Raw genomic sequence first — 13,050 nt, 5'->3', positions numbered from 1 at the left:
TCCCAAAACAAAAGATAGAATTCCTAATTTAAAATAAGATCTGGTACTAGCTGTTAAATAGATGATGGATCCTTTTTATAAAAACTAGTTCTTGATGACTAAATAAGACTTAACACTATAGCACACAAGGGTGTGGAAGGGATAAAGATATTTTCCTCCATACATTTATTCCAGAGAGTTTTCTGTACTTCTATGAAGTTATATCCTGAATTTTTAAAGTAATGAAAAGCTAAGATAAAGAATAAACTGCTTACAACAACACGTTAAACAGTAATGAAGGCTGCAAGACAAGCCACTGATAAATAACTCTGCTATGTTCCATTTACTCAGATGACTTGAGTGACTTACATGACTCTTAACAACCAAATGGTGGATATCACCGATATCCTGTCTCTATCCTGAGTCCACTCTTCTAGCACCCTGCAAAAACTCTACCCAGAGTCACTTAGAACACTAATACTTGAACTTCCTCAGTGAGAAGAAACACTTATCCTGTTTGGTCAGATTACATTAAATACTCACCATCTTTAGCTTCTGATCTATGTCCAAGTTTAATCTGGTAGAGGGGGAAAAAAAAACAAACACTAAAAATGTGTTAAATTATTTTAGACTTCATGCATAAAATACAAACACTTAAAATACATAGCCACAGTAAAAACATGTAGCAACTTACATGTAGCTAGTAAGCAAGAAGAGAGTCCAAATCACGAATTTGAAAAGCAAAATTAACAATATAAGAAAAGGATCAAGTACCTACCATTCCTCACTCTTTAAGTTTTTAAGTTATACATTCAAATAATGGACTTAAGAAAATAAATGTCTCCTGTATCTTTGCAAGATTAAATGTGGAAAAGTAACTGAGGGCATCCTGATTAACAAATAAAAATATCACTTCAAGGTAGCCTATTTGGGAGGAAACACATAACATATAAACATAAAATAACATGTTTTAAAAAAATGTTTATGTATTTTTTTTTTGAGACAGAGGGCCCACACAAGTGGGGGAGGGGCAGAGAGAGGAAGACAAAGGATTCAAAAGCTGCTACATGCTGACAGCAGTGAGCCCAATATAGGGCGTAAACTCAAGATGCACGAGACCATGACCTGCGCCAAAGTCGGATGCTCAACCAACCAAATAAAGCAACCGTGGCGCCTCTAAAGTAACATGTTTATTAATATGCCCAATAATATGCTCTTAGGGAAACAGTTTCTAAAAAGCAAAATTACAAATTAGGAATACAAAAAATGGTTTAACTGTTGTTACCATTAATAAGTGTAACAATAAAAAAATAAGTATAACAAATTGCATTAATAGGTTCAGGCTTACACCAGTCTCTTACTCACTGCTTTATACAATGACTAAATGCAATCAAGAATACTAAAAAACAAAACAAAACAAAATAAAAAAGAACTACTTCTGAAAAAGCTATTGTACCTAAAAAACTAAATACAAACTGATTGCGGCCACTGTGGAAAACAGTACAGAAGTTCCTCAAAAAATTAAAAATACAATTACCACAGGATCCAGTCATTTCACTACTGGGTATTTACCTACCTAAAGAATATGAAAACACTAATTCAAAAAGATATATGCACCCCTGTGTTAACTGCAACATTATTTACAAAAGCCCAACAAAAGCAACTCAAGTGCCCAAGTGTCCATCTACAGATGAGTAATAGATAAAGATGTGGTACATATATTCACAATAGACTATTACTCGGCCACAAAAAAGAAAAGAACGAAATCTTGCCATTTACAACAACATGGATGGATCCAGAGGCTATAACACTAAGTGAAATAAGTAAGAGAAAGACAAATACCGTATGATTTCTCTCATACGTGGAATTTAAGAAGCAAAACAAACTCAAATAAAAAAGGAGACAAACCAAGAAACAGACTCTTAACTACAGAGAACAAAGAGGGAAGGTAGAGAGAATGGGTGAAATAGGTTAAGGGGATTAAGAGTACACTTATGATAAACTGTGAGTTACATATAGAATTGTTGAGTCACTATATTGTACATCAGAAACTAATGTAACACTGTATGTTAGCTATACTGGAATTAAAAAAATAAGATTCTTGATAATGATAAAAAATATAGATTAAAAGACATAGAAAGACATCTCCCTAGAATACTACAGACACAACTTTTTACGTAAAGATAGACTAGTATAGCATCAAAAAATATAAGGCACTTTAGGAATAAATCTAACAACAGATGTGCTAAGCCTTCCAAAACTAAATTATAAAAGAATATTAAAACATGCTTAAAAATGAGACCAAAATAAACAAATGCCACATTCATGGACAGCAAAACTCAGTACTATCATAAATATACCAAATACATAAATTTTCTTTAAGTTCAATGCAACCAAATCCAAATCTCAACAACATTTTTTAAAGAACAGTGACAGGGGCACCTGGGTGTCTCAGTCGTTTAAGTGTCTGACTTCAGCTCAGGTCATGAACTCACAGCTCATGAGTTCAAGCCCCACATAGGGCTCTGTGCTGACACCTCAGAGCCTGGAGCCTGCTTCGGATTCTGTCTCCTCTCTCTGTTCCACCTCCGCTGGAGCTCTGCTTCTCTCTCTCTCTCTCCCAAAAATAAATAAAGATTACAAAAATTTAAAAAAGAAAGAAAGAAAGAAAGAAAGAAAGAAGACAAATCGATTCTAAATTCTACATGGGATATTAAGGAGCTAAGAACAATTTTAAAAATTATTAATTTTCTGGATTAAAAAAAATGTTTTTAAATTTATTTTTGAGAGAAAGAGACAGAGCAAGCAAGGGAGGGACAGAGAGAGAGGGAGACACAGAATCTGAAACAGGCTCCAGGCTCTGAGGTGTCAGCACAGAGGTGGACGTGGGGCTTGAACTCATGAACCACGAGATCACGACCTGAGCCGAAGTCTGACACTTAACCGACTGAGCCAGGAAGGTGCCCCCAAAATTATTACATTTTCCAACCACAGGAAAAATACATTAGTTTCATGAAGTCATCTACTTCATCACCCAGATTAAACAATTATCAGTATTTTGCCACACTTATTTCATTATTATTATTTTTAAAATGTTTACTTTTTTTAATGTTTGAGAGAGAGACAAAGCGCGAGTGGTAGAGGGGCACAGATAGAGGGAGAAAGAATCCGAAGCAGGCTCCAGGCTCCGAGCATTCGGCACAGAGCCCAATGCCAGGCTCAAACTCAAGAACTTCAACATCACGACTTGAAGCCAAAGTCAGAGACTTAACCAACTGAGCCACCCAGGTGCCTCAATGTTTATTTGTGAGAAAGAGAGAGAGAGTATGCTAGCGCATGCAGGTGGTGGAAGGGCAGAGAGGGAAACAGAGGATTCCAAGCAGGCTCCATGCTGACAGCAGAGAGCCCAACATGGGGCTCGAACTTGCCAACCATGAGATCATGATCTCAACCAAGCTGGATGCTCAACCTACTGAGCCACTCAGGTGACCCTCACTTACTACATCATTAATCTCTGCCCCCCTTTCTGTTGGCTAAAATGTTTTAAAACAAACCTCACATTTCATGTCATTTCATCCCCAGGTACTTAAGTAGGCACCTCTAAAATAGACATTTTCTTACATATGCAAAATACTATTTCATACCTACAAAATTATTAATAATGCCTCAGCACCATGTAATATCTAATTCATATCAAATTCTGATTGTCAGAAATTTCCCAAATGGCAGATAAAGTAGACAAGGTAATTTTGAAGAAAAACAGGTATGTGCAACTTACCAGATTTCAAGCCTTTTTATAAGGCAGTAATAATTAAAGACACTATAGTACTTGAGCAAGGATGGAAAAAAATCAATCAATGGAAAAAAAGTACGGTGCCCGGAAACAGATCCAAGTATATAATGGAACATGGCACTACAACTAAATGCAGAACTTCGTGTTACAACTCACCAGGAAAAGGACAGACTATCAATTATGCTGGGTCAGCAAGGAAAAAAATACTGGATCCTCATATTACACAAAATAGAAAAATTAACTCCAGATGGAACAAAGACCTAAGTGTGAAAAGCAGTATTTTAAAATATTTAGAAAATAGAATCCTTTACAAACTGGAGGTTGGCAAGCATACAAAATGGAAACCCATGAAGGAAAAAAATGGACAAATTCAACCAGAACAGAATTCTAAATTTCTGTGCTTCAGAAGATACCATATATAAACTAAAAGTCTAGTCGAAGACTGGGAGATGATATCTGTAGTTCGTACTTTTGACAAAGGGTCAATGCCCAGAATATATAAAGAATTCCACCAAATCAACAGGAAGGAAAAAATGTAAGCAAGCTAACAGAAAAACTCATAGGAGAAAGTCTAAAAAGTTAATAAATCTAAGAAAGGATGATCAATCTAACTGGTAATCAGAGAAATTGAAACAATTATTTTAAACAATTAATTTAAACAATCATATACTATTTCTTTTTTTGTTGTTTTTTTGTTTTTTTTTTTAATCACATACTATTTCTGATGCAGGTAATTGACAAATGTTGTAAAATCTGACAATACAAATATGATAAGAATGTGGGGAGGAGGTCAAACTAGTCCAACCACTTTGAAGAGCAATCTAACAATAAGTGGTGAGGCTGATGCTATATATTCCCTAAAAGAATAATAATTCATAGTTGGCTTCAAATAAGGACATATTCTCTAAAGAAACTCACATGAATAGGATATAGACATATGAATGTCTATAGGGCTATTTTAAGGGAAAACATAAAGACAACAAAACAGCCTAAACGTTTATCAACAAGAATTTGGATGGGCAAATTTTACTGTAGTCATATGATGAAATCTAATCACCAATGATCATAAATAAACCAGATCTACAGTATCCATGTAGAAGATTTCAGAAATAATGCTGCATCAGAAAAACAAACTGCTAAAGAAAATTTATATATGGGGGGTTAGGCAGGCAGGCAGCCAGCCAGCAAGTAAACAAAATACTCCAAAAGGCCACTAATACAGGATTGGTTAAATAAATTGGGAAACATAAATTCAGTATGGTCTGTTTAAAAAGATGAGGTAGAGACCAATGCTATTTTATAAATTTCAGTAGAAATTAAATATTCCACTTACCTCTATGACATCTTAAAAGTCCAAGATACAATAGGTGAAAGAATACAGAATATTCATTTTTTGTAAAATTAAGCACAAATGTTAGTAAATGAACGAGTAAAAATTTTGAGTGTTGGGAGGGAAAGGTCCAAAAACATCAAATCTATAGCAGAAAGAATGCCTAAAACGAGGTTTGGGGGGGGGGGGGTCTCAAGAAATAACAATGTAAGCAAATTATTTAATGAAACAGAAATAAGTAAATACCAGAAAGGGGTGCCTGGCTGGCTCAATAGGTGGAACATGTGACTCTTGATCTCAGGGTTGTGAGTTCAAGCCCCAAGTTGGGTGTAGAGATTGCTTAAAAAGAAGCAAATTTTGGGGCCCCCGGGTGGCTCGGTTGGTTAAGCATCCAACTTTGGTTCAGGTCATGATCTCGTGGTTTGTGGGTTTGAGCCCCGCGTCAGGCTCTGGGCTGACAGCTCAGAGCCTGGAGCCTGATTCGGATTCTGTGTCTCACTCTCTCTCTGCCCCTCCCCTACTTGCACTCTGTCTCTCTCGCTCTCTTTTATCAAAAATAAATAAACATTAAAAAAAAAAAAAAAAGTAAATACCAGAGGCAAATTATAGGAGTTGAAAGTGATTGCTCCAAGGAGTGAAAAACAGGGCTAGAAGAGTCAAGCACCTTAAAAAGCCTTGGCCTTTTATTTTAAAACCACAAAGATGTATTATTGGAAATAAAAATTAAATGTAAAGGAGCACCTGGCTGGTTCAGTAGGAAAAGCATGTAACTCCTGATCCTGGGATGGTGAGTCAAGCCTTATACTTACTGGCTGGCAGAAATTACTTAAACATGATATTAAAAAAATAAATGTACGGGGCACTTGGGTGGCCCAGTCGGTTGAGCATCTGACTCTTGATTTTGGCTCAGGTCTTTATCCTGATGTAGTGGAATCGAGTCCTGCATCGGGCTCCACGCTGAGAGTGGAGCCTGCATAAGACATTTTCTCTCTCTCTCTCTCTCTCCCACTGCCCCTCTCCCTTGCTCTCTCGCTCTCTCTCTCTCTCAAAATTAAAGAAATAATAATAAATAAAAGAAGATTCCACTGTGAGTCACCGTCAAGGGGTAAAAGTCTATCAAAGAGAAACAGGATGGATTTTAAATCCTAACTTACGTTAAAAACAAGCAAAAAAAACCCCAAACGAAACAAACCCCACTAGGATTTTCAGACAACTACAGAACTCAATATACTAACACTAAAGGAATTATATCAGTCTGGTTAATCATTTTTATTTTTTATTTATAGTTTTTAATGTCTTATTTTATTTTTGAGAGAGAGCATGTATGCGTGAGCACGGGAGCATCAGAGAGAGAGAGAGAGAGAGAGAGAGAGAGAGAAAGACGATCCAAAGCAGGTTCTGCACTGACAGCAGAGAGCCCACAGGGGTTCAAACTCACAAACCATGAGATCATGACCTAAGCTGAAGTTGGACGCTTAAGTGACTGAGCCACCCAGGCACCCCAGGTTAATACATTTTTAATAAATGTCTACAAAACTACTGGCAACAGACCAAAGTATTATTTGAGTGGAAGTAGACACACAATAAGTTGACAGATAAGAGGACTTCAGATTTTGATAAATGTTATCAACGGAGAAATATGGCAGATAACGGAGAAATATGGCAAAGAAGACAAGGGTGACCAGTGAAGGCCTCTATGTGGAACAGACATGTGAGTGAGTTTTCAAGATTAGGAATCAGTCATGCCAAGTTTTAGAGGAAAAATATGCTAACCAGAAGGCAGCATATGATGCTGCAATGATCCTGGGAACGAACTGAATTTAATGTGTTCAAGGGACAGAAAGGTCAGTGGGGCTAGAATATAGTGAACCACGGGTAGAAATAAAAACATAACTTCAGAAAGGGTCAGAATAGATTAAGCTTTTACACAGGAATAGCTACAGTGCTGGATTACAGAACATAAATTGGGAAATGAAGCGGAGAGAAGCCAGAAAAAGTGAAAAGACAAAAATAGCAAAAATAACTGTGCAAAGGGAGATAGGAAGTCAGGCATTAAATGAATCAGGGGGATATGCTTCAAAGGAGTTAGGAATTTTGAATGAGAAACAGATTCAAACAGCAACAGGAACAATAAGAAGGTGGAGATCACCTCCCCCAACAGGCCCTGAAATGTGACAACAGCCTCTCTTTCAGAGGGTTACTGATTTCAGTAGCACAGGAAAGAACACGCAACCTGGCATCAAAACACCTGGATTGAAATTCTAGTTTTATCAGTTAGGATCTGTGTCAGCTTGACGAGTTAATCTTTCTTAGCTCAGGCATCTCAAGTATTATATAGGGATACTTTATTTCACATGGCTATTTTGAAGACTAAAAGAAAAAACCTAAGTGAAAGTGCCTGACATGTAGAAAATAAGCTAAATATGACTGAAGTTTCTTGAATGAATCCAAGTCAAAAAGCTACAAAAATAATTTTTTAAAATGATAATGATAATGCTCGTAAAAGCCTTACATGGAAAATCTGTACACAGAAAATACAGATGAGGGGCGCCTGGCGGGGGGCGGGGGCGGTTCAGACCATTAAGCTGTAGGACTTGATTGTGGCTCAGGTCATGATCACACGCTTTGTGAGTTCGAATCTGCTGACAGTACAGAGTCTACTTGAGATTCTTTTTCTCCCTCTCTCTGCCCCTCCTCCCCCTCTCAAAATAAACTTAATAAAAAAAAAGAAAGAAAGAAAATACAGACGATGCACAAAATGGATGCAGGTGTGGCAGAAACGGTGACCTGGGAAGATAAGGATATTAAAATAGTTCTAAGGACCCAACAGATGAGTCCTTGTCCCCCTTACCCACGTCTGAGTTTAAAAAGCAAACGTAACATACAGCTTCCTCTTTATTTCAACTAATGGAACAACAACAAAAAACTAGTTCAACCGAGTTCCATCTTGGAACACAAAATACTAATAAATTCTACCTTCCCCGAAAATGACATAAATAACTCCTCATGAGCAGAGTACGGTCAAGAGTAGTAAAAAGCCCATGCAAGAGCTCACACACACAGATATGCTCAGAGACTCCAGGAAAAATAACAGACGGTAACTCACTTTCTTAATGGCGACAATTTGGTTGGTGTTCTTGTCTCTGGCCTTGTAAACCGTGGCAAACTAGAGAGAAAAGCAGAAACAATCTAAGTTCGTGGGAGCTCTTTTGTGTTTGCCTTGTCACTTTTTCAGATCTGGAGAAGCAAACACCCCACGGCTGTTGAAGATGCGCGGCTGCTTGAAACGTGGTGAGGTGATAAACTGCCCGTTCCAGTCTATTCTTCAGAAAGGGAGGACCACTCGGGAGCTCTCCTCTAGGGTACACACACGGGCAGACTCGCCCAAAAAGAAGGAGAAGCCAGGCCAGTCCTCTGACTTCCACCAGAAAACGTGCGAGTGTGTCAGGCGGCTCCGCGCTCTCGGCTCAGGTCCCCCCGAATCCCGCCCGGGAACCTCACCTGTCCCTCCCCGAGGAAGTCCAGTTTTTCATAACGCTTTGCTCGCGACTTCACGTCCACCGCCATCCGTCGCACGAAACCCGACTCCAACTGTAAAGGGCGAGCTCCCGAGACAGCAGGAATTTAAAGCTACCTTAGAGCCTCCAACAACCACTTCCGTTGACGGGGAGCCGACGCTTTACTAGCTCCGCCCCTACTTCCGGTTTGAGCTGGATGCTGCTAAGTCCGGCCAGAGCTTCCCCTACGGAAGCTGCACGAGTCAGGCCTGTTGGCGTTTCCGCGTAGTCCGCGCCGCGGCTCGCCACAGCCTGCTGGTCCCGGAAGCGGAATGTTTTAGGTGGTGACTGTAACCCTGTTACGGTTTTAAGTTAGATATTTCCTTCACTACCGGAGACAGGTCAGCGTTCTGCTACGATGTTCTGAGTTCGGGGCTTAACGTATGAGTGTGGAAGGCTTGACCTCTTTATTCCGAATCTCGCTTTCTGGTAATCGCGCAAGGGCGTCAGGGCGCCACGGTTGCTATGGACGCCTAGCATCGCAATCTCAGGTTACTTAGAAGAGAACCCAGTTCCTTAGGGCTGGCCAAGTGGCGTTCTTACTTCAGTCCTTTGTAAAGAAGCACTACCGGGAGAAAAAATTCCAAGTCAGCTGAAGAATTTTGTACTGTGGAACAGACATCTGATCATTGGTTTTCTACTTTGTACAATGGAAATAGGATACATCATAAGTGGTTTTGAAGAGTAAATCAGATATCCAGAAAGTTTAGACATAGTAGGTGCTTATTAACTGTGAGCAGTACTCAACCTTGATTCGCACAAGTTTTCAACACATTAATTCACTATTCAGCGAATGTATATTGAGTGCTATGTGCCAGGCTCTGAGAAATCTGGAGGGAAAAGGACAAGGAACCATGCTTTCCAATGGAAGGAGATAAAATATGGTACACAGAATTCAGTCCTATAGAGATAATAAAGCAGGAAAAGGGATATAGTAGGGCTTGCAGTTTTAAATAGGTGTTAAAAGGGGCGCCTGGGTGGCTCAGTGGGTTAAGCTTCCGACTTCGGCTCAGGTCGTGATCTCTCAGTCCGTGAGTTCGAGCCCCGCGTCGGGCTCTGTGCTGACAGCTCAGAGCCTGGAGCCTGTTTCAGATTCTGTGTCTCCCTCTCTCTGACTCTCCCCCATTCATACTCTGTCTCTCTCTGTCTCAAAAATGAAAACAAAGGTTAAAAAAAAAATTTAAATAGGTGTTAAAAGACATCACTGAAAAGACACTGCCAAAAAAAAAAAAAAAAAGCCACTGTAGAGTTTTCAGCAAAGTAATGTGATCTGATTGTTTTAAAGTTCACTATGGCCCTTTACACTGACAGCAGTATAGACTTAAAGGGGCAAGAAAAAAATCAAGGCCTGTGAAAGAATTATTGCAGTAAGCTATGTAAGGTGGTATCATTTTGGCTTCTAGCCAATAAGATTTACTGACAGACTGGATATGGGTTGTGGGGGGAGGAAAAACAAAACAGTAATTCCAAGGTTTTGAGCTGGAGCATTTGTTGTTTCTAAGAGTTGCGAATATTCAGAGTTGAAAAAGGCAGAATACCAACACTCATAATTTAGTCAAGGTAATGTAAAGGTTGAGTTCTTGCTCTGGATCTAGACTGCCTGCATTTGAGTACTGGCCCCACAAATATTCAATCACTAGATTTATTACTTGGGCAAAGTATTTACCTTTTGGTTCCTAGTTTCCAACTATTCATTGGGTTGCTGCAAGTCTTAAATGACTTCACATTTCCAAAACCCTTAGAATAGGGTCTGACAGTGCTGTTTGTCATTGCGTAACTATTACTGGTCACCTTCCAGCTCTTTGTCACTTGGGTTTTTATTGAGCTCTGATATGTTCATAGGCAAACTTCTCATACATTACACAAACACACCATCTTTACCATTGTCTCTTAATTGTGTCAAGTCATACCTAATAATATATGGGAATCACAGAATTTAAAGTTCCCTCAAAGTTCCCTCACTTTAATATTAATTTAACCTCACTTGTAGTAGCAATAAGCTAAGTAGTGAGCTAAATGTGATGATACACCTGTGAGGCTAGAGGCTCCAAAGTATATCATGGCATATGAATTGATGATCACATTATACTATGCTGTTGACAAGGTAATTCCTATCTGGGGACATTTTAAGTAGGGTAAAAAGGCAGTTGTTTAGGTCATATTCTGGATTCATTAGGTCACTGTATGCATAAAATACCTTTTGTCATCTGTATAGCATTATACAGTTTAGAAAGCACTTGCACCCATTAGCAATAGCCAGCTTTCATGATGGCCCCAATGAATCTTCCATTCTGTATCAATGCGCTTGTGCAGTCTCCTCTGACAGTGAAACAGGCTGTTCTGTGTGACCTGTAGAATATGACAGAAGTGAGTGTTGTAACTTTTCAGTCTGGATCATAAAAGGCATTGCTCTGCCTGCCTTGCAAGCATAGATCATTTGCTCTGGGGTAAGTCAGCCACCGTATCATGAATTCAATCAGGTAGCCCTGTGAAGAGGCCTATGTGGGGAAGAACTGGGGCCTCCCGCCAACAGCCAGCATCAACTTGCCAGCCACGTGAATGAGCCACTGGAGGTAGATAATCTAGCTCCAGTCAAGCTTCCAGATAACCGCAGTCCTCTCTGGCATCTGATTGCAGCCTCATGAGAGACACTGAGCACAACTGCCAAACCAAACGGTCCAGAATTCCAGACCCAGAGAAACCATGAGCTATTGATTATTGTTGTTTTTAGCCACTACATTTTGGGTATTTAGTCATTAAGTTTTCAATTGCTACAAAGTAATACATACTTTGTATGTACTGATCACTACTGTGATCCCGCCTATCACACTGTATAGTATTGGAGAGGAAAACTGAAAAACTTGAACAAATTCAGCAATTTGCTGATGGTTACACATTTTAAGTGCTTCACTCTGAAATGAAAATACAGGCTATTTAAAGCTAAGCCAGAATTCTTTCTATACTATCCTTGTTGGGAACTCATCCTGTGACACCAACTCCCACTGAATATGCCTTTTTGTCATACTTGTGTTCAAAGATTCTATAAAAGTGATCTATTTTTTCACTGCAACTTTCATGGTAGGATCTGTATAGTAAGGTGAACTTCAGACAGTTCTAGTATGGGGTTCCTGACTGCTGGCCCACAGTAGTACACAAATCAGTCTTCATTACTTGAACCCACTCTTTCTGAAAGCAAAAAAAAAAATTGTCCTTGGCTTCCTTTTACTGAAATGAAAAAATTACAGAGAGAAAAAAAGAGAATGGTGATATTTTTTAACAAAACTTTCCAAACAGGTTTAAAAAAAAAAATCATGAATCATGTTATGAATCACCAGAATAGCTTATTGCTACCACCAAATACCAGTCTCATATTTGATAATTGAGATGGGCAATATTTATATTAGGCCACAACCCTGGAATAGTAAAAAGAAAAAAAAAAAAGAAAAAAGAAAGAAAAAGTAAAGCTTAATTGGCAGGCAACTGAGCGATACTCAACAATTTGACTCGGTCTATTGCCCACTAGCTACCCTTACTATTAAGGATGACTTCTTTAAAGCATATTCTAGAAATCATTCAAGGTATGGAAGAAAATTTATTTCGCTTTGTGAGGCTTTAGTTTCACAATAATACATACCCTTGGCATTGTAAGACCTTATTAAAGTTTCATAAATTGCCTTAATAAGGTAAATATCTAGGTCGATTTTAAGAGGATTTCAGACATTAAGTTTGAGAAAGTTAGTGGTTATCAGAATTTGCACACATGATGACAATCAAAACAGTAAAATAAATCAAAGAATAAGACTTTCTTAACACCCCTAATAACATAGTAAGTTGCAGTTTCTACTCAGTTATATGTTTCTATGTTATATTCATTTTCTTCTGAATGTAGGTTACAAATAATCTTTTGTATTAACTTCCAGTTTTACTACCACAAAGTCACCTGTTTTACCTTGGCTGTATTTTTATTATTTAGTGTAGGATATGGTTTTTAAACTAGTTATACTCCAGTAATTTTGTGAATGGAAAAATATAAAGAAAATTAAGAACAAATAATGGAGTCATTCTTTCACTGATCCTCATCCAACTTCAGGAAAATCACTTCCCAAAAGCAGCAATTCTATCTGATAAATCTTTCCATGTCTTAAAAAGAAACTGAGGGGTGCGTGGGTGGCTCAGTAGGTTAAACTTCTGACTCTTGATTTCGGCTCAGGTCATGATTTCATGGTCATGAGACTGAGCCCCACATCAGGCTCCACACTGAGCTTGGAGCCTGATGAAGATTCTCTCCTGAAGATTCTCTCCCTCTGCCACTCCCCCAGTTATGTATGTGCTGGGGAGGGGAGGGGAGGGGAGGGGAGGGGAGGGGAGGGGGAGGATATTTAGGCAAAGAC

The 13,050-nt window shown here is 38.8% G+C and overlaps 1 protein-coding gene across 3 annotated transcripts in view; it reads right to left on the bottom strand.

Annotated features, from left to right (window-relative positions):
• CDK7 (cyclin dependent kinase 7) overlaps positions 1-11,031 on the bottom strand; it is a 64,886-nt gene extending 53,855 nt beyond the window's left edge. Inside the window, exons 1-4 of one of the 3 annotated variants that reach the window (XM_049649565.1) lie at positions 10,857-11,031; positions 8,604-9,224; positions 8,209-8,268; positions 523-556 (exon numbers count right to left, since the gene is read on the bottom strand). In XM_049649565.1, the coding sequence (XP_049505522.1) occupies positions 523-556; positions 8,209-8,268; positions 8,604-8,669 (160 nt within the window). In that variant the 5' untranslated portion in view covers positions 8,670-9,224; positions 10,857-11,031. The remainder of the gene's footprint in view (positions 1-522; positions 557-8,208; positions 8,269-8,603; positions 9,225-10,856) is intronic. The other 2 variants (XM_049649567.1, XM_049649566.1) reach the window with 2 other exon arrangements.
• Between the last annotated feature and the right edge of the window lie 2,019 nt (positions 11,032-13,050).

Source organism: Panthera uncia, assembly GCF_023721935.1.
Source record: "Panthera uncia isolate 11264 chromosome A1 unlocalized genomic scaffold, Puncia_PCG_1.0 HiC_scaffold_17, whole genome shotgun sequence".
Lineage (NCBI taxonomy): Eukaryota > Metazoa > Chordata > Mammalia > Carnivora > Felidae > Panthera > Panthera uncia.
This window is presented reverse-complemented; position numbering and strand designations above follow the sequence as displayed.